Raw genomic sequence first — 25,365 nt, 5'->3', positions numbered from 1 at the left:
GGCACCAAAGCAAGGCTACAGCCAACCCTCCTATGCCTCATTAGAACCTGCGTACACGCCTTACAAGCGTCCACCTCCAATGCGGTCTCACGCTTCACCTCCCATGTCTGTGCCTCGTAGAAGGGTACCAGCCTACTATGCCAATGCAGAGTACCCCCAGCAGCTACCTCAACCCCCCGTATCACACTCACAGCCAATCGCTCATCCTGCTCCAGCCTATCCCAGGCCATGGGCTGCAGCGCCTAGCTCAGCCTACCCTCCAGCATTATCCTACAGAGTGGGACCCGCGGCGCCTACACCCTCTACCTCTGCATTCCTCAGTGCCTGAAGAACATTATAGGCGTCCAAAACCCACTATCCCCAAGTTGGCCCGCCCAGATCCTAGTGACATTGCTCGGCTGCGTATAGCTCTGGGGAACCTGCTCCCATCTAATGCTACAGAACTCTTTAAGTACCAAATACTTATAGACCACCTGGAGCTAGATGAAGCTAAGCTCATTGCTGATGCCTACCTAAACTCACCAACACCTTACTCTGACACAATGGCTGCTTTACATGATAAATTCGGCCAACCCCATCAGCTTGCCCTTAGAAGGATACGGAGTGTTCTGGGAGCCCCGGAAGTCGAGCGCGGGGACATACCCGCCTTCGAGGCGTTCTCACTCCAGATCCAATCACTCGTGGGCCTATTGCAGAATGTAGGACTCGAAGGGGAGATTGAACTCCACTGCGGCTCACATGTAGCCAACCTTCTCAGCAAGCTCCCTCCTGAACTACGAGCCAACTTTCGCCGATATCAGTCAAAGCACTCCAGAGCCACCCACACGTTGTACAACCTGTCAGAGTGGCTCCGCCATGAATCATGGTGTCAAGGCACCGACGAGCTAGCCCCTGAGAAATGCAGCAAAGAGAAGCAGAACACAAAGAGTGATAGCCGTCAGGCAAAGAAAAGTGTCAGTCCTACATGGTGCGGGTGAGGTCCTACAGTCCACCTCCCAGTCACCTGCGAAGAAGAAACCAAAGAACAAGGCCTACTGCGCCTACTGTGAGAGCACTGAGCACTACCTCAGTCAGTGCACTGATGTTGCCAAGCTCTCCAAAGATCAGCTAAGAGAGTGGATCCAAGTCAATAAGCGCTGTTGGCGCTGCGCCCGAGCACACCAGGCAGCACAGTGCACGCTCAAGAAACCCTGCAACCTCTGTCAAGGAAAGCATCTCCTCGCCCTCCACGAGATAAACATGAGGACGGACAAGGCTCACAGAGATAGCGCTGTAAACAGCCCTGCCTCTGACACGCTCTACCTCGACAGACCCGGAGCAAGCCACCGTGCCCTGCTGAAGGTTGTGCCTGTGCTCGTGCACTGTGGTGGAAGGACCTTCGACACCTTCGCGATCCTCGACGACGGGTCTGAGAGAACAATGCTGTTGCCCTCCGCAGCTAAGCCCCTCGCCATACGGGGAACTCCTGAAGCCCTACCACTACGCACAGTCCGTCAAGATATCCAGGTACTCCACAGACACATGGTTTCGTTCCCCGTCTCCCCTGCTGCCACACCGCAGGTCAGCTACAGAATAGATGGTGCCTTCACAGCAAGCCGTCTCACCTTAGCTCAATACAACTACCCTATTGAGCAACTTCAGCGCAAATTCAGACACCTGCGTGGCATCCCCCTACCTGCATTCCAAGGAGTCAAGCCATGCCTCCTGATCGGTTCTGACCAGCCTCACCTAATAACCCCTGTCGAACCTGTACGACTCGGCCCGTCTGGCAGCCCGGCAGCTGTCCATACTCGCCTGGGATGGACTCTTCAAGGCCCTGTCCAACTCATGGGGTGGCCATCACACTCCACAGAGTGTCTGTTCATCTCTGCCACCCCACCGCCAGACGAGCTCTTCAAGCACGTCCAACAGCTCTGGCAAGTGGACACGGTACCTCACCAGCGAGAGAAGGAAGTAACCCGGTCAAAGCAGGACAAGCAAGCAGTCACTCTGCTCGAAGCTAAGACGGTCCGCGTCAAAGTGGAAGGAGTCCACCGGTATGCTACTCCCCTGCTGCGCCATGCAAGTATGCCGCCACTTTGTTCACCTAAAGAGTCAGTGATGCCCTTGCTGCGTAGCACGGAGAGGCGCCTCCTCAGAGACCCCCAGCAAGCAGATGCGTACAAGATTGAAATGAACAAGCTCATGGAAGCCGGTGTGGTGAAGGAAGTTAGCGAGGAGAGTTCCTCGAAGGAAAGCTGGTATATCCCTCATCACCTTGTGAGCCACAACGGGAAGAACCGCCTGGTCTTCCACTGTTCACACCAATACCAGGGACAGACGCTCAACCAGTATCTCCTGCCTGGCCCCACCCTTGGCCTTCTGGGCGTCCTTGTGAGGTTCCGTGAACACCCTGTGGCAGTCAGCGGAGACATCAAGGGGATGTTTCATCAGGTCCGCCTCCTCCCTGAGGATTGTCACCTCCTAAGATTCCTGTGGCGCGACCTGAAGGTCAGTGAGCCTCCTAAAACCTTTGAGTGGCAAGTCCTACCATTCGGTACAACCTGCAGCCCCTGCTGCGCGACGTACGCACTCCAACGCCACATAGTCGATCACACCAAGCCTGATGACAGCCTGAGGTTCTCCGTGGAGAACTGTTTTTACGTGGACAACTGCCTGCAACAACAGGTTCACCTGCTCAACAGGTGAAGCCAAGCTGCTGGTGGACCGACTCCAGGAACTGCTGGCTTCTGCAGGCTTCCAGCTGCGGCAGTGGGCCTGCAATGACCCCAGCGTCCTGAGCCACCTACCTCAAGAAGTCAGATCAGAAAGCCTCGACCTGTGGCTAGCCGAGGATAAGTCCAACCCGCTGGAGTCCACCCTTGGCCTCAGCTGGAACTGGCGGACAGATACCTTCAGCTACAAACACAGACCAGTTGTATATGATGCCCCAACGCTGCGCAACATATTCAGGGTCGTCGCCACACAGTACGATCCCCTGGGCTACCTGCTGCCCTACTCTACCCGGGCAAAGCTCATCATCCGTCAGCTGTGGGACAAACAGCGTGGCTGGGACGACCCCAACCTGCCAACTGACCTCCTGCAATCCTGGTCCACCTGGGAAAGTGAACTCAAGTACCTATCCCACATCGCGTTTCCTCGCCCTTATGCGCCTGCCAAAGCCGACCTAGAGGGTGCTGCACGAGAACTGCACATCTTTGCGGACGCTTCAGAGAAAGCCTATGGTGCGGTGGCCTACATGAGGACTGAGAATGCTGATGGCCATGTAGATCTGTCCTTCCTCCTTGCCCGCTCTCGAGTAGCGCCGAAGCGCATGCAGTCCATCCCTCGCCTGGAGCTGTGTGCTGCTCTGGTTGCAGCCCAGCTAGCGCGCATCTTCGAGTGAGAGCTCACCTTGCAAGTGTCCTGTATTGTATTATGGTCCGACTCCACTACAGTACTAACCTGGCTACACTCCGAATCTTGTCGCTATAAAGTCTTCGTAGGGGCAAGAGGTAGCTGAAATTCAAGAGCTAACGGAGTACTGCTCCTGGCGCTATGTCGACTCGGCGAATAACCCTGCCGATGACCTGACTAGGGCCGAATCCCTAGAAGCCCTTGTGGAGCCCAACCGTTGGTCCCAAGGACCTCCGTTCCTGCTCCAGAGCCCGGACACCTGGCCAGAGCGGCCTAGTGCAGAGCCTCTTGAGGATAAGACAGAGCTGCGCAAGTCTGCGGGGTGGCAGTCACCTCACCCATGACTCAAGCACCCGATAAAGCATATAGCACCTGGCAAGAGCTCATGGATGTTACTGCACGCGAACTCCAACAGAACCCCAGTAGCTCCACCCCTGCTGCTGAGGAATATCGCCAGGCAGAGGTGAGCATTCTTCAGTGAGCTCAACAGCAGTCATTCCCTGATGACTACCGACTACTCTCAGCCGGGAAACCTGTCCTGTCTGGTAGCCGCCTCATTACCCTGGCTCCTGAGATGGACAAGTCCACAGCCCTCATTAGGGTTGGTGGAGGTCTCAAAGCAACACGACCCTGCACCCCGTTGTCCTGGACGCCTCTCACCCAGTTACACGCCTGCTCATCCAGAAGAATGTGAATATTAACGTTACCTGTTTGAATTACCTCTAAGAATTCAATTTGATAACCAAGCCCATTGTCTCCTCATCATTCCTGTACCTGGCATTCTGACCGATGCCCCATGTTGGATGACGTTAACACCTAAAACGAATCATCTATCCTTGCACCTCCCCAATAACCTTCACTTCTTTTGAGGTTCTTTCCATTACACGTTACATAAAAAGCACATTTTCATTATGTAGCATTTACAAAGAATTGTGATTTTGCTGCAAACCTGGCTGTGTGCAATGATAAAGTAATAATTGTAGGAGATTTTAATATTCATTTTGAGAAGGCAGATGACCCACTAAAAAAGGCATTTACTTCAGTCCTAGACTCTGTTGGTATTACCCAAAATGTAAAGGGCCTACACATTAGACTTAGTTTTGACACTAGGTCTTAACCTAGATGTAATATCTTGCCGCAAACCTCAGCAATCTCCAACCCTTACCTAATTTCATAGGAACTACGTCTTGGCCATAATATATGTCCCCTCGTTATTCTACAAAGTGCTCAATAAAACCTCCGTACTGCCCTACAATTCATGGAAAACCTTCCAGAACTATCAACCCCAGTCTCCACTCCATCAGACCAAATGGAGTTAGATTTACTAAACGGCTGTTTAGAAAATACCTTTTAGATCTACTTTTAGAAAATGTGGTGCCACTTAAAATTAAAAGGATAAGACAGAAAAAGCTCATCCCACGGTACAACGATAAAACCCATGCCTTAAAACAGTTCGGAAACTAGAGCGGAAATGGCAACAAACCAAGCTGGAAGTGTTCCACTCTGGAAGGACAGCCTTATAGAGTATAGAAATGTTCTTACTAAAGCTCGCTCAGCATATCTGGCCTCGCTGGTCGAGAATAATAAATATAATCCTAAAGTAATGTTTAGTGTGATTTCCCGAATCAGAAAAAAGGCAGGTACTGAACCAGAAATTCTGCCGACTCTCACCAGTGAAGTTTTATGGGCTTTTTTAAAATAATAAAATCGAAAATATTAGACAGCAAATTCAACCCACAGTATTAAATCTAGTTGCAGAAGAAAGGCTCCCACAGCTAGAACTAGAGAAGATTATCCCCTCTGCAAATTGTACAACTTGCACACTTGGTGCTGTTCCCTCAGAATTATTCAAAGAAGTACTGCCATTTATTATAAACTGTGTTTTAACTATAGTAAACTCGTCCCTTAGTCTAAGCTTTTAAACTAGCAGTCATCAAGCCTGATCTCTCTGATTTCTCTGATCAAGAAACCAAATCTTGATGTTAGCATATTGTCTAATTACAGGCCTATTTCTAATTTACCAATTTATATCTAAGATCTTAGAAAAACTGTGGCCTAACAGCTTAGTTCACATCTACATAAGAACCACATATATGACAAATTCTGGTCTGGATTCAGGCCACATCACAGCACTGACACGGTGACTTTGATCAAGGCTAATTATCCCTGTTGGTGCTACTTGACCATAGCGCAGCGTTCGATATGATAGATCACAATATTCTCCTAGTTATCAGTTCGTAAAGTTAAACGATTCATCTTCCAATTATTCCAAAGTAAGATTTGGAATTCCGCAGGGCTCTATTTTAGGACCACTTATTATTTACTCTATACATGTTACTGTTAGGCACAGTTATAAATAACCATGGCAATAACTTTCATTGTCGCACAGACGATGCACAACTGTACATATCAGCCAAGCCTGATGACCAATACAGGTTAAAGAAAATAGAGGACTGTAAAATATGAGAGAGACTGTATGTTGCATAACTTCCTCCTTCTAAACAGTAACTAAAGAGGTTCTCCTTCTGGGTCCAAAAGTGGCAAGAAATAAATGATCAGATTTCATTTTAAATCTCGCTGACTTTCCAGTTACGCCTGACTCGGCAGTAAAAAATCTTGGCGTCATAATTGATTCAGATTTATCATTCGATCAACACACAGGCAGCATCACTAGGACAGCTTTTTTTTAACATCTTCAACATTGCCAAGATAAGAAATGCCCTATCCCTGCGTGATGCAGAAACACTAGTACATGCCTTTATTACTTCTAGGCTAGACTACTGTAACTCACTACTGTCAGGATGTACGAGCAGGAATCTAAGCAAACTTCAAATCATCCAAAACGCCGCAGCCAGGGTCCTCACTAAAACTAGAAAATTTGGTCATATCAGTCCAGTGCTATCATCTGGAGAGGTGGAGGTGGAGGTTTGCACTGGAGAGGAGAGGAATGAATGTCAGTAGAGACAAGACGGAATACATGTGTGTGTGTGTGTGGGAGGCAGGTGGAAAGGTGAAGATGCAAGGAGTAGAGGTCGTAAAGGTGGATGACTTCAAATATCTTGGGTCAACCATCCAGAGCAATGGACACTGTAGAAAAGAGGTGAAGAAGAGGGTGTAGGCAGGATGGAGTGGGTGGAGATGGGTGTCAGGGCTGATGTGTGACAGAAGGATAGCAGCAAGAGTGAAAGGGAAGGTTTACAAGACAGTAGTGCGTCCTGCTATGATGTATGGTCTGGAGACTGTGGCTCTGTCTAAAAGAGGAGGAGGAATAGTGGATATATTGGTCAAAGAATGTTGGAGATGGAGCTGCTGGGTAGAAGGAGAAGAGGTAGACCTCAGAGAAGGTTTATGGATGTAGTGAAGGTGGACATGGAGATGGTTGGTGTGAAAGTAGAGGAGGCAGTGGATAGGGCAAGATGGAGGCAGATGATCCGCTGTGGAGACCCCCTAAAGGGAGCAGCCGAAAGAAGAAGAAGAGTCCAGTGCTATCATCACTTCATTGGATGCCTGTTAAATTCTGTATTAATTATAAAAAATTTATTGATGTTTAAGCCCTGGGCTTGCTCCTGAGGACCTGCAAGTCCTTATTTCCCATTACGAGCCACCACGATTACTCAGACCACAAAGTGCTGGCTTTTTAATAGTTCCCAGAATTCAGAAGGCTTCAGCTCGGGGAAGAGCCTTTTCTTATAAAGCTCTCCAACTCTAGAATGATCTTCTAGAAAATGTTTGGGACTCACTCAGTCACAATCTTCAAATCTAGCATGAAAACTCACTTGTTCAGTTTAGCTTTTGGTAGTTAATGTTCCCCCTTAGATAAAGGCAGCAGGTCCAGGGGTCCAGGGGCCCATGGGAGTCGTTAGCCACGCTCTGGAAATGTTCACATTCTCTGTTTTACATTCACCCAAACAGAACAAAACTCATTCCTTCCCCCTACCTTTTTCTGAGTAAACGTCTGCCCACCTGTCCACCGTTGAATGACTGACTGTTGAGCTCTCCTGCTACCCGCTCCAGTTACCGCCACTTGCCTTGGACTAGCTGCCCACCCTACATTGAAGCTTTCATGGACTCCTAACTATTACTACTACTACTACTTTCATTAATAATAATAATTAATATCATTATCATTGCTTACATTATATGTACTATGACTATATCAGTGCACATGAGCATAACAGCAGATCTATGTGATTTATAGGGTCTTTTTTTTTTTGTCAATAATTTGTAGGTAGTTTGACCAGAGGAGGATGGGTCCCCCCTGGTGAGCCTTGGTTCCTCCCAAGTTTTCTTCCTCAGCTCTGAGGGAGTTTTTCCTTGCCACTGTCGCCCATGGCTTGCTCACCTGGGGGTTTTACATTTCATGTTAAAACTTTTTCTATTTACTGGGATTCTGTGAAGCTGCTTTGTGACGTCAGTTGTAAAAACCACTATACAAATAAATGATTAGATTTAAGCTGTTTTTTTTTTTCTTCCTTTCACATTGGCATTCAAGACTGCCAGTGTTGTTCCCTTCGTGAAGAAGCCTATTCTTGACAGCTCAAGTCTTGCTGTTGTTTTGTAGCAGGGCAGAAGCACTGGAAAAGGTGTAGTGACTTCAAGCTATGGCTAATGTCTGATGGCAGTGATGTCACAAAATTGCAGTACATAGCTTGTTTAGAACATATCGGTCCTACCCACTTGTTCCACAGGCGTACCTAAAGTACATTCCTGCCTCCATCACTGGTGTTAATCAGGGATGTATTCTCTACAATGTGTATTTCACTGATTCATGCTCTTCAGTCTGTATGTGGAGTAAGCAGTCTGTATAACGTGTTAAGACACTACTGTTGGGAGGTCAAGCAGCAATGCGTTCTTTATACTGAAATCTGTTTGGAGGTCAAACCGCAAGGTGTTTTCTAAGCTGTGCGGGGGTTAAACTATGATGCACTTATTACACTAAACTCCAAGGTCAAATTTTGAAAGCTGTTCTCTAAACTAAACTGCATGTGTATTCAGATTATGCAAGCCATTCTCTACACTGCACTGTTTTTGAGAGGTCAAACTGCAAGGCATTCTCTAAACTATGTTGTGTATATATGTATATACTTGTATATGTATTCAAACTATGCAATCTGTTCACTATGCTTAACTGTAGCTGGCTGCATTCTTTACATTAAGCTGTTGCTGGGAGATCAAATTGCAGTATGTTTTCTACACTAAATTGGTGGGAGGTCAGTGCAGTGTTTTGTCTACGCGGGCATTCAAGCTGTGCTATGCATTCTATACAGTAAACTGTGTTTGGCGCTGAGTCAGTGCTTTCCCTGCATGAAACCGCTGTAGACAGATCAAAGTATGCAATGCGTTCTCTGCACTAAACCATTTGGCAGGTCAAACTGCAAGGTGTTCTTTGAGCTGCGTACGAGCATTCAAACTAGTGCGTTCTATACACTAAACGGTTTAGGATCATTTAGTCTGCTACTTCATTTGCATTTGTCTGCATACAGTTAACTGGTACATGATTATGCATGTTTTTTAATGGTTTTGTAGTAGTTATTTACTTAAAGTGAAATCTTTTTATTGAATGGCTGCATTTTCTCTTGCGTATTATCTCTATCTTAACAGTTTTCTTGAAGTTGTGTGAATGTTGATCCAAATTTTAAAACTTTGCGTTTACCGTGGAATTTTTCTCAGCTTGGTTGCTTCTGGCTTGGACTTACTGATGTCTGTGCCTGGCTTGACTGACCAGAGAATGAAGTACAAGTAGAGAATCAGTGAACCAGCATGGTAGGATATTTGCCTGCAACTACTGCAGGTTTGGAACAAATGGTCCTACCTGCTTTCCACAGACTTACCCAAAACTGTATTCCGGTTTACGCCGCTGTTACGTGTGGGGTTAATCATTGAGGTATTCACTACATTGTACTGGAGTGATCAGTGATTAGTGTTTAGTCAGTGCGAGTAGAGCAAGCAATCTGTGCAATGTGTTCTCTTCAATAAATTGGTGGGAGTTCAAACTGCAAGAAGTTCTAAACTATATGGACATTCAAGCTGTGCAATGTGCTCTGTACACTCAACTGTTTTGCAGTCAGTGCAGTATGTTCTCTGCATGAAACTGTTGTAGACGGGTCAAAGTGCAATATATTGTCTATATTAAACCATTGAGAGCTCAAACTGCAAGGTGTTCTCTAAATGAAACTGTTCAACTTGTTCTGTCCTCATTTTACTGTCACTGGAGACACAACGTGTGAGCAAATGAAATTTAACATGCTCTGCATTTGAATTGTGCTGGCTGTTAATGAACTGTTGGTTGGGGTGTATGTGAATTCAGCATTCTAAGTTACATCATTGAAAAGTCTTGCTATTGATTTGTATCAGGGCAGAAGTGTTTGAAAAGGTATAATAAGGAAATAAGGAAAACATCTGAAGGAATGAATGTTTTGATGGTTTGGTTACAAACCACGACGAAAGGACTTGCAGTTTGGTGGCACTGACACATTCATTGCATTACTTGTTTACTTTTGAGACACAAACTAAACATTCTGAGTAAGTTATGGATTTTTGCAGGTGACGCATTTTGTGATACTGTCTGTACAAGTTCAAAAATGTACCAGATTGACTGAGAAGTTATCGGGGTTGCGAAGACAACTGCCATAAGCCAGGACAATGAATAACAGGTCAAAAGGTAAAAAAAAAAAAAAAGTATTTATTATTATATTTTTGTCATACACAAGCATACATGTCACTGTGGGACATTTTCAATCTTTTTGCGTATGTGCACAGACACACACGTCAAAAACACAGTTGTCATAAAATTCTGTAAGTCCCTGTACATAAAGCCTTATGTACCCCCAACCCCCAACAACATCAAAGAGGGGGAAAAAAATCCACAGTATCAGAACTATATACATACAGGGGGTGATCTTGTCTTGTCAGAAATATAATTAGTTTATGAATATGAAATCAGGCCTAAGCGGTGTGACACTTAACCCATTTTTCCCAATCTGAGAGGAACTGTCTCATTGTAAGATTAACAAATGCGGTTATCTTCTCCATGTCATATATGTCCTTTATAATATCCATCCACACCTTTATAGTTGGACACTCCTGTGACAGCCACTTCCTAGTGAGAGCTTTCTTAGCTGCCACCAACAATATGTTCATTAGATGTTTATCTCTTTTCTCTTACTTTTGGGGTATGAGCCCAAAATATAAAGTCTTACTTTCTAGGGTAACTTCACATTCAAAAATCTCTTGCAGGGCTTCATGTATCCTCTTCCAGTAGACTTTTAATACCGGGGCAGTCCCAAAATATATGGTAAGGAGTTGCGTTTAGATTTCCACAGTTCCTCCAGCACACTGGGGGGTTATCATAATGGACCTTCTGAGAGGGTGTGAGAAAATATCATATCAGGGTTTTCCACCCGAACTCTCTCCAATACTGGGACCTGGTGCATTTCCATTGATATCTCCATATTGTTTTCCATTCTTCGTCTGATATAGTTATCCCTCCTTCCTTCTCCCATTTTGTTTTAATGTATAAAGTTGGAATGTGTTTTTAAATCTGACAGGGCTCCATATAGACATGAGATAATTCTACCGCTGGTATCTGCATTATATGCTTTCCCGAACAAATCCATCAGACCTGCCCTTCACTCTGTTACATTTTGTGCCTCTGTTTTAATAAAATTTCACATCTGTAAATATCGGTAGAAATCTTGTTTTTCTAACAAGTGTTTCTTCTTCAACTTTTCAAAACTAGGTAATGCTCCTTCTTCTAATATTGTACACAGTGCTGTTATTCCCTTGGTCGTCCAGTCCTTAAATCTGGAACCCAGTTTATTCGGTGTAAAGTTGGAGTCATATGCACATAATTTAAGAATTACAAAGTCTCCCTCTAATTTATGTTCTTTTATAATAGTTTTCCATACTTTAAGGGTCCATTTCACGCATGGGTTGAATCCTGCCTTTTCTAAACACCAACATCTTCATCCTACAAGGATCCTCATACCACAGATCTTCTGTGTTACAACCTTGTTGTTATGACCTTCTGCAGTGGCAACGTCCAAAAAAAAATCACCTACTGCTGCTCTGAAAGTGACATTCTTTGGTGAGGCAGGAGTGGACAAAGATAATTTCTTACGGGTTAAACAAATATGAACATGGTCGCCATTGAATTCCAGAGTATTTCAGTCGGAGTCCATCGATTTCAGCTTTTAAATGATGTCATGTTAAAAGGGCAGGGAATCCAAAATTCATGAATTTTGCACTCTTATCCACCATATAACATTTGTCAAACAACCTCCATCACTGTAATGTTATTAGTTGTGTATTCATTTTTCCATAAAGTTTGGATATAACCAAATTAATTTAGAGCAAAATATTTCAGACATGTCTAAGCTTCTGTCCTGGTATGATCGCTTCATAGCTCAAGCACAAAACTACAGAAGCAAAATTAGGGAAACTGAACACGTGGTTGATCGACCACATTTGGGGAAAGAATAAAATTGCCTACTTACGTTTTTCAGTTAAAATACGGCCTTAGACTTCTGTGATTTTGGCTGTTTGTGTGTTGTAGGCTTTCTTTACCCTGTGGGCAATTGTGCCAGTGCTGTGATACCGAGAGGAAGGCTTGGTGAGGTGGAACGAAAGGTCTGTGTAGCTGTAGACGTGTTACCTGTGATCTCTCTCTCTCTCTCTCTCTGCCATCACTCGTGCAGAGGGCTTCTGGCTGGTGTAATTGTGGAGGAGCCCAAGTATTCAAGATGGCTGAAGGGAGAGGGGACACCAACCCGTTTGAAATCTTGTGTTAGGAATGTACTTTTGTGTTTGTTTTTTTTTTAACAGTACTTTCTTTAACTTAATTTACAAGTGCTTGTTGTTTTACTTGCACTCTTCTCATTTCTCACTACTTTTGATCTACACTCTGTCAGTCACTTGTCAGTGAAAACAAACGGACATGTTCAAATGATTTTTTTTCAACATCAGCGTTTCAAATATCTTATTAGCCTTCAGTGTGTGTGTGTGTGTGTAAATATATATATATATATATATATATATATATATATATATATATATATATATATATATATATATATCCATCCATTTTCCAAGCCGCTTCTCCGTCAGGGTCGCGGGGGGGTGCTGGAGCCTATCCCAGCAGTCTTCGGGCGAAAGGCACGATACACCCTGGACAGGTCGCCAGTCCATCACAGGGCATATATATATATATATATATATATATATATATATATATATACACTTTGTTTTCTAGGCAAGTGTGCCAATGCTGTCCAGACATGCCTCCTGTAGACCAACCAGAGCAGGCGCTTACATTTATAGCATTTGGCTGCCGCTTTTATCCAGAGCGACGTACAGTTTGATCATTTTACACAGGTAGGCGAAGGCAGTGTTAGGAGTCTTGCCCAAGGACTCTTATTGGTATAGTGTAGGGTGCTTACCCAGGTGGGGATTGAACCCCAGTCTACAGCGTAGAAGGCAGAGGTGTTCACCATAGTGGATACACTATCCCAACCACAGTGGACCATAGTTATTGCTCTGTTCCAGCATTCAGTCCAAGTATTGCTGAATAAACACTGTGGTTGTATTAAACACGTAGTTTTTCTTTGTCGAGCAGTTGCTGTAGGGAATACTGCTTGGCTCCACTATACGCCGACCAGCCACTTGGTTAAGTACACCCACCTTGTATCTACACTCCTTGTCCATTTTTGTCAAGTATTTTTTTAAGCATATAGCTGCTCTTTATAGTGCAATTACACCGTAATTCTTCTGCTTGTGTTGTTAGCCCGCTTTCACTCTGTTCTTCAATAGTCAGGACCGACATAGAACAGGCATTCAGTGGGTGGTGGATCATTCTCACAGCACTGGTCAAAGGACGCTGCTCACCGAGCACTGTTGCCTGGACAGGGCCGTATTTAGTCAATGTACTTGGCGTTATTTATGGTAAATGTAGCTTTTGCTTTTTTTAATATAAAAATCAGACTAAATAAGTAGATTGTTTTTCTCTGTTGCATTGGCAAGTGGAAAAAGTACACATTCCCCCCTGTTCCAGTGGCACGGTTTCCATTAGACAGTTGTGACGGAGCAGACGGTGTGAGCAGGCTAACCTCCGTTTTTCAGGTAGAGCAGAGGGAGAGGGAGAAATGAAGGGAGCTGGAGATGCTGAACACACAGAGGAGCTCACAGCCAGTTCAGCTCACAGCCCTGCTCAGATAACATAACTATGCATGTCTGTGAGCAATTCAGAATTCAATTCTCTTTTATTTGGCTCTTTTGTCCCTTTAATTAAACACTTGTTAATAGTCTGTGTGCTTGTCTGTTCTGTTCATGTCATACATGTTTGTAAATTCCTTAACACCCACTTAAAAATAACAAATGGCTCTACACAGAACCATGAACAAAGAACCCTTAGCATAATTAGTTCTTTGCATCATGAACGCCTTCTTTATATTGATGGAGATTGTGCTGTAGACGGTTTTATACAGCACCAAATAGGTTACTTCTATTGTAAGAAACCTGACATCATAACAGCAGGAGTTTTTTTTTGGTGCTATATATAAACAGTTATAACAACCAGTTCAAGGCTGTTTTGCTTAGAAGTTTAAAAAAACAAAAACAAAACACCCCAATCTGGCAACACTTGCACAGCATCAAACGACTAAACACTCAGCAGCCTCACCTTCACATGGGTTTTAATCTCAGTGGAAGACAATAGCTGTAGATTTGATCTGATTAACATTTTAAGCAAAATAGTTTTATCGTTAATCGGAGCTGTACTACTGTGTATTTAGCTCTACTGAAAATCTCAGCTGTACTTCAGTACCAGACGTAAACACTACAAACAATAAGCACACATTTTATTAAGCACAACAATAAATGTAAACCACCAGTCACTACATAGTCCGATTGCTCTGTTTAGAGCCATTGGCTAACCATGGTTTAATGAAAGAAAAAGCTGGGAATTCTGCATTTTTTTGTTTCCTACAAAGATCAAAGCGACAAGTAAACAGGATAACGTGTTAGAAAAAACGTCCACATGCAAATTAAATGCATCGAGTCTATCGCTCCGCTCCTTGATACCTATGAAGACAAGTAGATAGGCAGGGCATAAAGTTAAGCAAAATAATAATAAAGAATCTATGGCTGAAATGTCTCAAAGTTTCTCCAAAACAATGAGGAACATCCACATGTTTATATAGAGGGAAGAAGAGAACGTAACGATCCAAAAGACACCTGATAATCATCAAATGCTGAAAAAGCATGATATAATCCCTCAGTCTGTCCGATTCAGTGATGAGTCTCCAGCTCCACTATGGTCCACTCTCCCTGTGGAGAGGCGGCATCCTCCGGAGAGAAGCTGGTCACAGTGATGCTGGTGGTAGAGTCGTCCAGAGGAGATATAAGCTCCGCCCATCGCTTGAAACTTTCTTTTTCATGAGGCAGAAAGGCTTGTTCATTTACACAGTCCCGAGATAGCGACAGGGTTTGTTTTATCAGATACTGAGCCAGGTTCAAATCCTCTGGGACAGAATTTATGACGCCCAGACTGGACTCCTGGTCGGAGAGAAGCTGCCGGAGCAGGCTCCAGTCACGTTCTGCAAACTTGCTATTTTCATCCTCCTCCTCCTCCTCCGTCCCATTCTCTTTTTCCACCTCGTCTTCATCTTCCTTCCCTCGCTGCTCTTCGTTGGTCCTGTCCGCATCCAAGCTTTGCTCAAAGGCCTCTCCCACGTCCAACTCGTAAATGGGGGACAGCACTTTAGATGAGCGTCGGTCATGTGTGCAGCTTTGATCCAATCTGTCACAACCATCAATGTCCCCTAAAAACAATTAATACTGCACAATGACCAAGGGTTTTATCCGTTGATGGGGCTTTTTTGTGTCAAGCAAGACATTTGTTTCTCAAAACATGCGGCTGACGTATTTTTGGATTTGCAAACTGTTCTAAAGAGTTTCACCCCTAGTGCAACTGTGTCCTTCGTTATGTAGCGTGGCCTAAAATAGCTCATTATACTCTTAAAAATAAGGGATCCTAAACAGAACCTTTACATTATGTCGAAGCTCTTCAAACTTGAAGGTTCTTCACACTTGTACATCTTATTTACACTCTAAAGGTTTGTGATGCCACTTCGGGGTCTCTAAAACCCTTTCAGTGGGTGGGTCTTTACTCTCATTTACAAAAATGGTTTTCTAAAGAACCTCTTCAAGTACTTCCACATAATATAAAGGAACCACATGAGGTTCTTCTGCGGCACTGCTCAAAGAACCATGTCCAACAATCTTTTTTTTTTTTTTTTAAGGACCATCCATTGAAAATGTTCCTCGGGGGGCAGGTCCATCATTTTTAAGAGTGCACTACATGTAGTCTAAAATCATTTGCCTGATTTTTAAAAATACATTTAAAATGAGTCATTTCAATATCCTCCACTGTCATTCAATCAAGATTTCTTAGGATTGAATGACTAGTGGCTTACAATTAAGCAGATATGTCTAACACCAAAGTCCTGAGTGGAGTACGGCTGGACTTTGGGAGATAAGGATTGACAGCTGCCATAAAGGTGATAGACAGAAAGAAGTCTACACTGAATGTGTCTCTTTTATCCACATCTACTCAAACAAAACAAAAAAGCCATGCTTTTGCCAGCGCCAGCAGGAATAACTTAACATTGTTCAGGCACAAAAGATCTTCATAATCTAGATTCGTGCAAAACTGACTGAATCTTTCTTTACAGCCATCTAACCACATACAGAAACATAAACACGGAAATCTTGCTTTTAAACTACAGACTACCTTATTTATACATTGATATACTGACAATTATTGCAAATATGAGAAACATGCTGGCAAAAGATAACAGACCATTTGGCAATTGATATGCCAATATGAATTGTACGCAAAAACCTTTAACAGTGGCTGTAACTTTTTAACATGAGTGTGAAAAAAGAGAGACATAGCAGGACCTTTGTTTGAAAATACACAGAAAAATCTACAAGTACTACAGTACACATTAAAAAAAAAAACAAACTACAACATAAAACTGAAAACTGCAATTTGAGAAAATGGTTACCTACTGACTAGCAACACCGTGCTCTAGTGGAAATGAGATGATGGAAATGAATACATGAATTAACAAACAAACAAAACACACACACACACACACACACACACACAAAACCAAGAGTGATGGGAGTTCATAAAAGACAGAAAACAATAATAATGGCTAGAGTCAGCATGCAAGAATTCCTGGCTTGTGTTGACTTAACAACCAGACACACCGATAGTCCGAGGATCAGGGCTAAGATCATTCATGCTGATCCTGAGTAAAAAAACATTGATAAACCACTGGTCAGAGCCCCTTTCCACTGCAGTCCAACTATGTATGACCACTACAGAATGGGTGTTCAGGCTAGCAAAGTTAGCAAGTTACCCAATGAGCTCAACCGTTTAGGAAGTTACCAAATGAGCTCAACTTCTGCTGGGCTTTTTGTGCATATTTATTTCCAAATTTGATGGCCATGTCAAAGAGCACGCGAATTTTGCATAAATAAACAATAGTAAACAACAGAAAATGAACAAAAGTCAACCAAAAAAAAAAAAAAAAGTCACTGTCTGAATAGAATGAGCTTGCTATATGTATAGATGTTTTTCATTATCAAACAAAAAAAGAAAGAAAAATAATAAAAATTCTAAATAATTGCATTCCTTATTAATGTCAAAGTGCACTGGTACAACTAATGTAGCTCATGCTACTAGGCAGGTGGTCTCAATAAGCAAACTGTTAGGCAAGTTAGTTTTCATTGCTGCCATTTGTAAACGTCTTTGAGGCACAGTGCCTCGGTGAGAAGGTAGTTTAAGTTGTCAGGGTGACTGACACCTGATTGGTCAAACTTTCAGAAACTAAAAGATCCTGACATAATGGAAGAAAGATAAAGAAGGGCCAGGAATGTTCTAGCTTATGCAGTACTCTAGAGGATATAAACAAAAGCATATTCCAGGAAGATTTAACCTCTACAGGTAGTGCTAAATTGAGCATTTGAGTGGAGGATTGCATTTTGCAAGGAGAGTTGGGTCACTTTGGCAGGGACTGTGGGTGCAGATGGGTGATTTTGAGACAGGAATTTGGTGGGAATTGGGGGAAGTGGCTCTAATATTATACATTACCTGCTGGGGACTGGGTAGGGTGAGCAGGTGATGAGTTAGCGGTCACCTGCGGCTCAGTTAAGTCTAGACGCAGGTCAGCTCTTTTGCTGTCTGTGTGTTTAGACTGCAGGCTGCCGTACTGTTCGGTCAACCGCAGGTCCAGGTGACAGGGCCGTTCTTGAGGTGCAACCACATTTACGTCTGTGTCTGGCTGGGACTCGTTATACACAGGCTCTTCTTGAGGAGACTCCTGGACCTCTGTAAGGAAAACCATAGATTTAGGCTCCCCCTCCTGAAGGACACTGGAACCGCAGCCACCCTTTGATGTGCTGTTGGGGTTCTGGGAGTTGCAGTGGGTCCGGCTGTCATGGGACTCGCTCTCAAAGACGTCACATGGTGTGACAGCATCTTCCTCCTGTTGTGGTGGTGTCTGTGTTCCTCCCTCTTCGGATCCCAGCTCCTCACACTCGTCCACTGAAAGCAGCACTGACCGGCGGAAACCAGAAGCAGACTGGTACTCCAGCTGCTCGTTCTCCTGCTCCACACCATCTTCAAACGCCAGGTTCACAATGCCCTGGAACTAAGGGTGTAAAAATGCATCGATGTGCATTTCAACTGCATCTATTTTTTGGAAGTTTAGACTTGACTTGAATAATAGTAATATTTAATAACAGATTTAATAACAGATTATTTAATATTTAATAACAATTCATTTTAACTGCATGTTTCAAAAGCAACAATGTATTTTGTATTTTTATACTAAGTATCATTTTACCCAAAAAATTCATTGAAAATTTCTTGGGCACTGTTAAAATATTTTTGGATCACAGTAAAGCAAACTAATCAAACTGAATCTGGGATTTCATGATCTACTGAGATGTTCACCCCTACCTGGAACTGGGGCAAAGGTTCGCCATGAGGAGCTGCAACTCCACCAGGCAAGACTTCCACCTCAGATCTTTCATCCTCAGACTCCTCCTCCTCTTCTTCTTCCTCCTCTTCCTCAGATGAGAAGAGCTGATGGTCTGGCACTTTCTTTACATCCGTTACCATGGCACTCATCTCAGAATTCTCCTCCTTTACGGAGTCCTGATCACGCCTCAGCCAGGACGGTGGCCTCCGACGCCCCACCTCTTCTTCGCTTGTAGTCTCTGCCTCTTTGCCTCTAAGTCGCACCTCCACCCGCAACCCGGCCCCACCCTCATACATTTTAAGCTCCTCAGGGGTGCTAGTGTCACTGCTGCTGCGACCCAGGAAGTCAGGGCATCGCATTGTCCCGCATTTGGATGTGCCACGCTCGTGGGAGTGGCAGTCATCGTCCTGCGAGCCACCTGCGTCGTAATCTTCTGAGCGCGGCTTTATGTCGTCCGAGGATGTAGTGGCACTTGCTGTTTCTGATTCAGGACTGACCTGGGGGTGTATACCACTCCACGAATCCTCCAGGGGTGTATCTGTGCTACCCAAACTGCAGGGGGTGTCAGGAGGCAGGTCAGAATCTCTGGAAGAATTCTGGGTAATAGTTCCCTGTGCTGCTGCGCTGCTATGATGAGGCGGAATCACATGACCTGGGGCAACTTTAGCCCCTCCCACTTCTCTCTGCATAGTGTCTGTGCTTACAGGGTTCAGTTTGCTTCGTACTGCAGTCTGAACTGTAGTTTCTGTTTTCCCTTCTATGCTGGATTTAACTTGTGAATCAGTGCTTTTCTCAATAACTGCAGGCTCCCTGGAAGCCAGCATAAGTGTTTCAGGGGCAGAATCCTGAACCGAACCAAGCTGTTCTGGCAAAACTGTGCCAACATGAGATGAAACGGATGAAAAAGGAACTGTGGAGCTCTCGTCCTGTCCTCTCATCGGTTGCTTCACTTCCTCTACAGCAGAGCTGCTCTCCAGGGGTCGCTGTTTGGACTCTGAGTGTTTGGGACTGGAAACTAAATCCTTCGCTGCAGCAGCTGGCTTTTTAGAGGCAGCGGGAGAGCAATGTTTGGATGGTGTGGCAGATCTAGGAGAAGATTTTCCAGTTGGAGTTTCTGATGCTTTCTGCTTGGGAGCAGCTTTATTTGTAGTACTGGAAGATGGTTTAGAGGATGACACTGTGGGTTTTGCTGCTTTGGTAATAGGTTTGGATTCTGTTGTGCTGGATCTTGTTAGTTTTTTAGTGGTTGGAACCTTGGATCCATCCTTTTCATCCTCTTTCCTGGGAGATGTAGGCTTTCTGGAGCTCAGGCCAGTGCTAGGTCTGGTAGAAACTGAATGGGGGGAAAAAAAAAAAAAAAAAAAAAAAAACAGGTGTGAGCAATTATGTTTCAACAATAAATTTATAATATATTGATATATTTTAACAATTTAAAAAAATGCTAAAAATGTATGCATACATAAATTTACATCGAAGTGTGTCATGTAATAGTGCTTTAATTTACATGAATTCTACAGACTCATGAGGTCTAAACAACCACCTGATGCCAGAGAATCTCTTACCATGGTTTTCTGAAGTGGTACTCCTGCTCTTTGCCTCCGTCCGAGCTGCTGTAGAGCTACTGACACTTGCTCCGCTTCTCACAGTGGTCTTGGGCTTGTTCGTTTTATTTGTGGGGCTGGGGAACAGACAGACAGTAGCAGACAACTCATATCATATTATATTATATTATGTTTATACACACACACACACACACACACGTAAACTTGTGTTTTGTTGGCAAGGACACATGTTACTAGATTGCTTGAAATGTACAACCAACCAGCACTTCTGTAGTTGGTCTGAAACTCCAATGAAGTGAGCGTTTCTATTTTATGAGAGATGCAAGACTGAGTGAAGCAGTGCCTGCTTTGCTCCAACAGTGAGAGGAAAATGTAAAAACGTTGAAAAACATATTTGGCTCAAAAAAAATGCACGCAGTACATAATTTCACTCACTCTAACCAATCAGACACGACTGGTGTGTGCAGCTTGTGCCCTGCCCGAAACATCACAAGTTTGGTTAGAGTGCAGGTTTCTGTGCGTGGAACAGACACGCTGTTCTGAATCTGATCGCCTCCAGTGGAGCAATCACTGCACGCAGACAAGCCTCTAGAGAGCAGAAAACTATTTGTAAAATCACATTGTTTTACTTTTAATAAATAAGTTCTACATAATTTCTGATCATTTTCATTACTACTTTCATTATTTTTCACTGTGCAGACAGCTACAGCTCACTACTTCTGACGTTTCCACCTCTCTGCTTAGGCTGAACTTGATTTCCATCAAATTATGCAGCGCAGAACAGCCAGCACCCGATACACTCAACATGTCCAACTACCGCTTATTAATGCATACAATACATTTTTTGGTTGAACAACAAAATGAAATAAACATATTAACTATAATATTCCCTTGTTGTCGTAGCAAACATTTTTACTGCATGATTGCTGCAATATTTTACTGTAATTTGAACATACCATAAGTAGGAACAATTCTTATATGCCATTGTATGATTTTGTAAAATATCTGCACATTCCCACATGTGCAGTCCTTTTTCACTGTTCATAACTATTCACAGTGAAAATGAATACAGTTCCATACCAGTACAGTAAATTTACTTGATATTTTTGCAGTGTTTTGGTTTCAGGAGATACATGAGGAAGTAGAGTCACACAGGTTTTTGATCATGCATGTGATTTAACGAGTGTTTGTTTACAATTTCTTTAGTAAAATTTGTTTTGTCTATTAAAAAACAAACAAACAAACAAACAAAACAAATCAAAAGTTGGAAAATTAAGAGTCAAACATGCATATTTTTTGGATAAATACATAGACTACAGAAGAGGTCAAGCCTAACCTCAGCTCCCTTTTAACTTGGAATCCACACTGCGTATATTAAGAATCTAAATATCACTGCAATTAAACAATAACAATATTCATTTTAAACACAGGGCCTGAATGGCAAGTGAGGCATAAATACTGGTGCATGACAGGGCTTGCTAATATTCAATATAAAGATATATTGTGATTTTCAAGAGAGATCATATTTATCATGGACACTGAAATATAATTTTAGTCAAATGAGATGCAGTTTCACCAGACATTATTAAATATGCCGAATAGCTCTGGTAACACAGGCTCCCACGATGCCGTCATATTGTGATCCGATTTATTTGACGTTTGTACAGGTACCTTATAGCTCATTGTAAAAGATGCATACTAATATTTTATGTGCCATAAATGGTATCAAGGGTCTAGCACCTAGCCTGAAAAAATAATCAAGGGGACACCAAAGACAAAAACCAGGATTCTAGAAATGAGTAAACACGGTTTTGCCATTAGTAATGTCAGTGTGAGAACGACAGGTACAGTTCCCCTTTCTTTTCTTTTCTCTTCTCTTCTCTTTTTTTTGGCATTCTGGGGTTTTGCAGACAGTTCCCACAGGGGGGAGCTCATGAACCATACAGAAGTGTTACTGGAGTCCAATCCAGTCCCCTGCACTGCATCATCTTACATTTTCCTGTCCTACCACCCCTGATTCTGCTCAAGAAAGGAGATAACATTGACATGTGATATGATTCAGGTGTGTGAAAGCAGATAAAGCACAATTATACAGCATACCTTGTAGCAGGGGGCTTAGAAACCCTGCCTTTCAAGTTTAAAAGCCATTTGCTCAAATGTGTTGCTCACCTGTTCGTCTTGTCCGTCTCTGGTTTTTGGACAGTCCTGGTCAGAGGAGATTTTGTAGTTGCCTTAGCTTGGGGTCTTGGCCTGAGAACTAGAAATCAAAAGAATTATTGGATTTTGAACAGAGACAGAGCACCTATCACTAAACCATGTTAACTGTGATTCATGTTTACCGTATCAAAGGCTTTACAGAACTTACCATTTTGAAATGAATAGCAAATATGCAAAGAACTTGCATACCAGTTACATTCTGCACAGAACTAAGCTAACCCCGTTGGTTATATAACTCCACCTCTACTGTGAATCAGGAGAACACATTAGTCAGCATTAGCCAAGTTAAGAAGCTTAATGATGAGTTCAATTCACGCCCAGCTAAGACCTGCTCTGCTCATCACACAGTCTCAGAGAAACACACGTTGTGTGTCAGGTCATACATATTTCCCCATACACATGAACAAAACCCTCCCTCTCATTCATTCACTTACTTCACTTATTTTCATTTATTTATTACAATTTGAAAATGCCAGCTGCAGTTTGCACGGTGTCAAAAACTGAGACCCTTGGTATCTATATGAAATAATTAGGGCTGTGGCAATGAAACGTCTTGTGTTGCATCACATCATTGTATCGTGACTAGCATGTTAACTTGTGGCTAGTGTGTTAGAATGGGATTATGTTTTACTCTTTGTCCTTAATGCTTTCTCTATCTTTAGCCATGTTCTCCGTTCTCAAACGTCATACAAGCTCACACACACACACACACACACACACACACACACACAGTGTGCAGAGTGTGTGAAGAAGCAATGAATGGTGAGAGGACAGGGGGATTAATTCTTCACCCTTCACTGTGCATTTGTGTGTGCCTGTGTTTTCATGTGTGGCTTGACCTTCGACTGTGAGGCACATTTTGAGTTATTGTTCGAGTTCTATGAAGGCTGCTTACTGAACGCACACCCACACACACAGCAACCAAAACAAAGCCTTTAAACTCTAGCATGCTGTACTCCATCTGCTGTTCTGCTCAGCTCCTCCAGCTTCTGTGGGCCAAAATTTTGATCTTTCATCCCTAACAAAACCATCCCAGCTTAGCCTGCCTGCCTCTGCTTTATTGAATCTGGCGTCTCTCCCTGCCTCCACAACACACAGCTCACTGCCAGAGGTGCTTGGCATGGGAACAACGCGGTCACTAGGCCGAGGTTTAACGCAATAATTGTGGGGGGGGGGGGGGGGTAATGCACCTGGTGGCTTTCTGTCATTATATGTAGTTTTTACAGAGGCTATGTTAGCTTGTAGCTCCAGTTCAAAGCAAAAGAAGTAAGCTTTGGATAGTAAACATGTACTGGCTGATCTATAACATCTGGGGAAAAAGGGGAAAATTAGACTAAATTATGTGATTAGACTTCATGCTGTATGGTTGGGGCTTGGACAAAATGATTGATCGGGTGCAATAACCCTTTAAACTGTAGGCTTACTATTCTTTAAGGCATTATTATTTAATAATTACTATGAAATATTTGGTAACTGTTGTGAAATCATCATCATCATCATCATCATCATCATCATCATCATCATCATCATCATCACTGTCATATGAAAACTTATTTTTTTTTCCATTCTATTTAAAAGTGCCAGGTGTTATTCAAATTTCATGTTAAAGGGACACATAGAAATGGAATAAAATTTCTATAAAATATTTTTAAATTCAAGAAAATCAATCTAATTATACCAATGTACATTAAAATTAAGAAACGTTGGTTCTCCTATAAAGGTTTTTTCCATTTTGGTGGAACAGTTTCTCACTGACATGCTACTGCAGCAATTTCAGTGCTGCAACTATATAATGACAAATGAAATGCTACTACTGACTGAAGTGCCATAACTTTATAGCACTAATAGTTCAAATAATTGCTATGTCTTGACATGGATATTAAGACTGCTTGCTGAAAAATAGAAACAGGACAACCTTACATTATCAAAAGCTGTTGCTTCAGCTGCATCATGCAACTCCCCTTGAGAATGTGGCTTTAATGCTAATGCAATTTCTTGAGCGTTGTCAAAACTAGTCTTCATAGCGGCATTGCTCATCTCACCACTATGAGTGAAAACAGACTGTTGCTTTTTGAGAGGAGCAATTAGCTTGTTTTTTGGTCTGTCTGTACCTGCTGAGTTTACTGGTCATACTCTGTACACCGTGATGGGTTTCAGGATGAATTAATTTGGCAAAGCCGCATGCTGGGAGCGAAATATGGCATTGTCCATATCTCCTGGAATACTTAGTATTCATAGTTCAGCTTTTGTTTCTTCAAACATTTTTCAATGTTTGCCTATATGCATGACTAGGAAAATGCATCAAAGACTGGCAAGAACGTCAATAAAATCCAGAAGATGAACATTGGACAGAAGATTTGACTCAATAACCCACTAGGCTGGACTAAACTATTAGGTGGGCCATAGGTTTCACACCTCTGGGATCAAATGAGGAATTGGTTGTAGAGTTGCTTATGATCTTACCTGCAGAAGCATCATGGTTGTTGTTGCGTGGGCTACTCATGCTGCTCTCTGGTGATGCGCTGCCTGATGTGGAGGGTGTCGTGGGCGTGCAGTGGGCATTCCCTGGGCTATCGGAGGCAGAGCCTTGAGTGGAGTCCTTCCCTGATGCGGCAGCTTTGTGTATTTTCCCTGCTGTAACCTGTCCTACTGCTCCAGCAAGCCCGGCAGTGGAAGACTTGGGCCTAGCCCCTGCTACGGTCCTCTTTTCCTGGACCACCTTAGCGGTGGGTGACCCCCGGGTGCCATTATTAGCTGAATTGTCCCTCCGGGCCGCTGGGCCACCACTACCATTCAGCACAGGTTTAGCGGCAGCGGGCGCTTTCTTTTTAGCCAGACTGCCAGCCGGCTGAGCCTTGTCAGTCTTATTATTGGTGCCAGGTTTGTTTTTTGTGGCTGCAGCCGTCGTATGTGTTGTCAGATTGTCAGATTTCATGGTGCTCTCTAGTGAGTTTCCAGCAGACAGACGCGGACCCCTGAGGGCCTTCAGGGGCCGAAGAGTTGGAGGACTGTCACACGGTGATGATGAGCCTGAAGGACATTTTCCAAGCTTCTGTTGGAGCAGAAAGACGAACAGAAAAGAAATAAAGCAAAAAAAGTTACAGTATGTTTTTTTTGGTTTACCCCCCTTCCTTGCTCTG

General features: G+C 43.4%; 1 protein-coding gene across 3 annotated transcripts in view; it reads right to left on the bottom strand.

The window, feature by feature from the left end:
- Window positions 1-14,067: 14,067 nt before the first annotated feature.
- btbd8 (BTB domain containing 8) overlaps window positions 14,068-25,365 on the bottom strand; it is a 44,087-nt gene continuing 32,789 nt past the window's right edge. For 2 of the 3 annotated variants that reach the window (XM_037534912.1, XM_037534913.1), the window contains exons 15-20: window positions 24,689-25,277; window positions 22,178-22,265; window positions 20,009-20,124; window positions 18,425-19,779; window positions 17,555-18,113; window positions 14,068-15,212 (exon numbers count right to left, since the gene is read on the bottom strand). In XM_037534912.1, coding sequence (XP_037390809.1) covers window positions 14,680-15,212; window positions 17,555-18,113; window positions 18,425-19,779; window positions 20,009-20,124; window positions 22,178-22,265; window positions 24,689-25,277 — 3,240 coding nt within the window. In that variant the 3' untranslated portion in view covers window positions 14,068-14,679. Of the gene's footprint in view, window positions 15,213-16,464; window positions 16,484-17,554; window positions 18,114-18,424; window positions 19,780-20,008; window positions 20,125-22,177; window positions 22,266-24,688; window positions 25,278-25,365 lie in introns of all 3 variants that reach the window. The other variant, XM_037534914.1, reaches the window with a different exon arrangement.

This window comes from Pygocentrus nattereri, chromosome 26 (genome assembly GCF_015220715.1).
Source record: "Pygocentrus nattereri isolate fPygNat1 chromosome 26, fPygNat1.pri, whole genome shotgun sequence".
Taxonomy (NCBI): Eukaryota; Metazoa; Chordata; class Actinopteri; order Characiformes; family Serrasalmidae; genus Pygocentrus; species Pygocentrus nattereri.
This window is presented reverse-complemented; position numbering and strand designations above follow the sequence as displayed.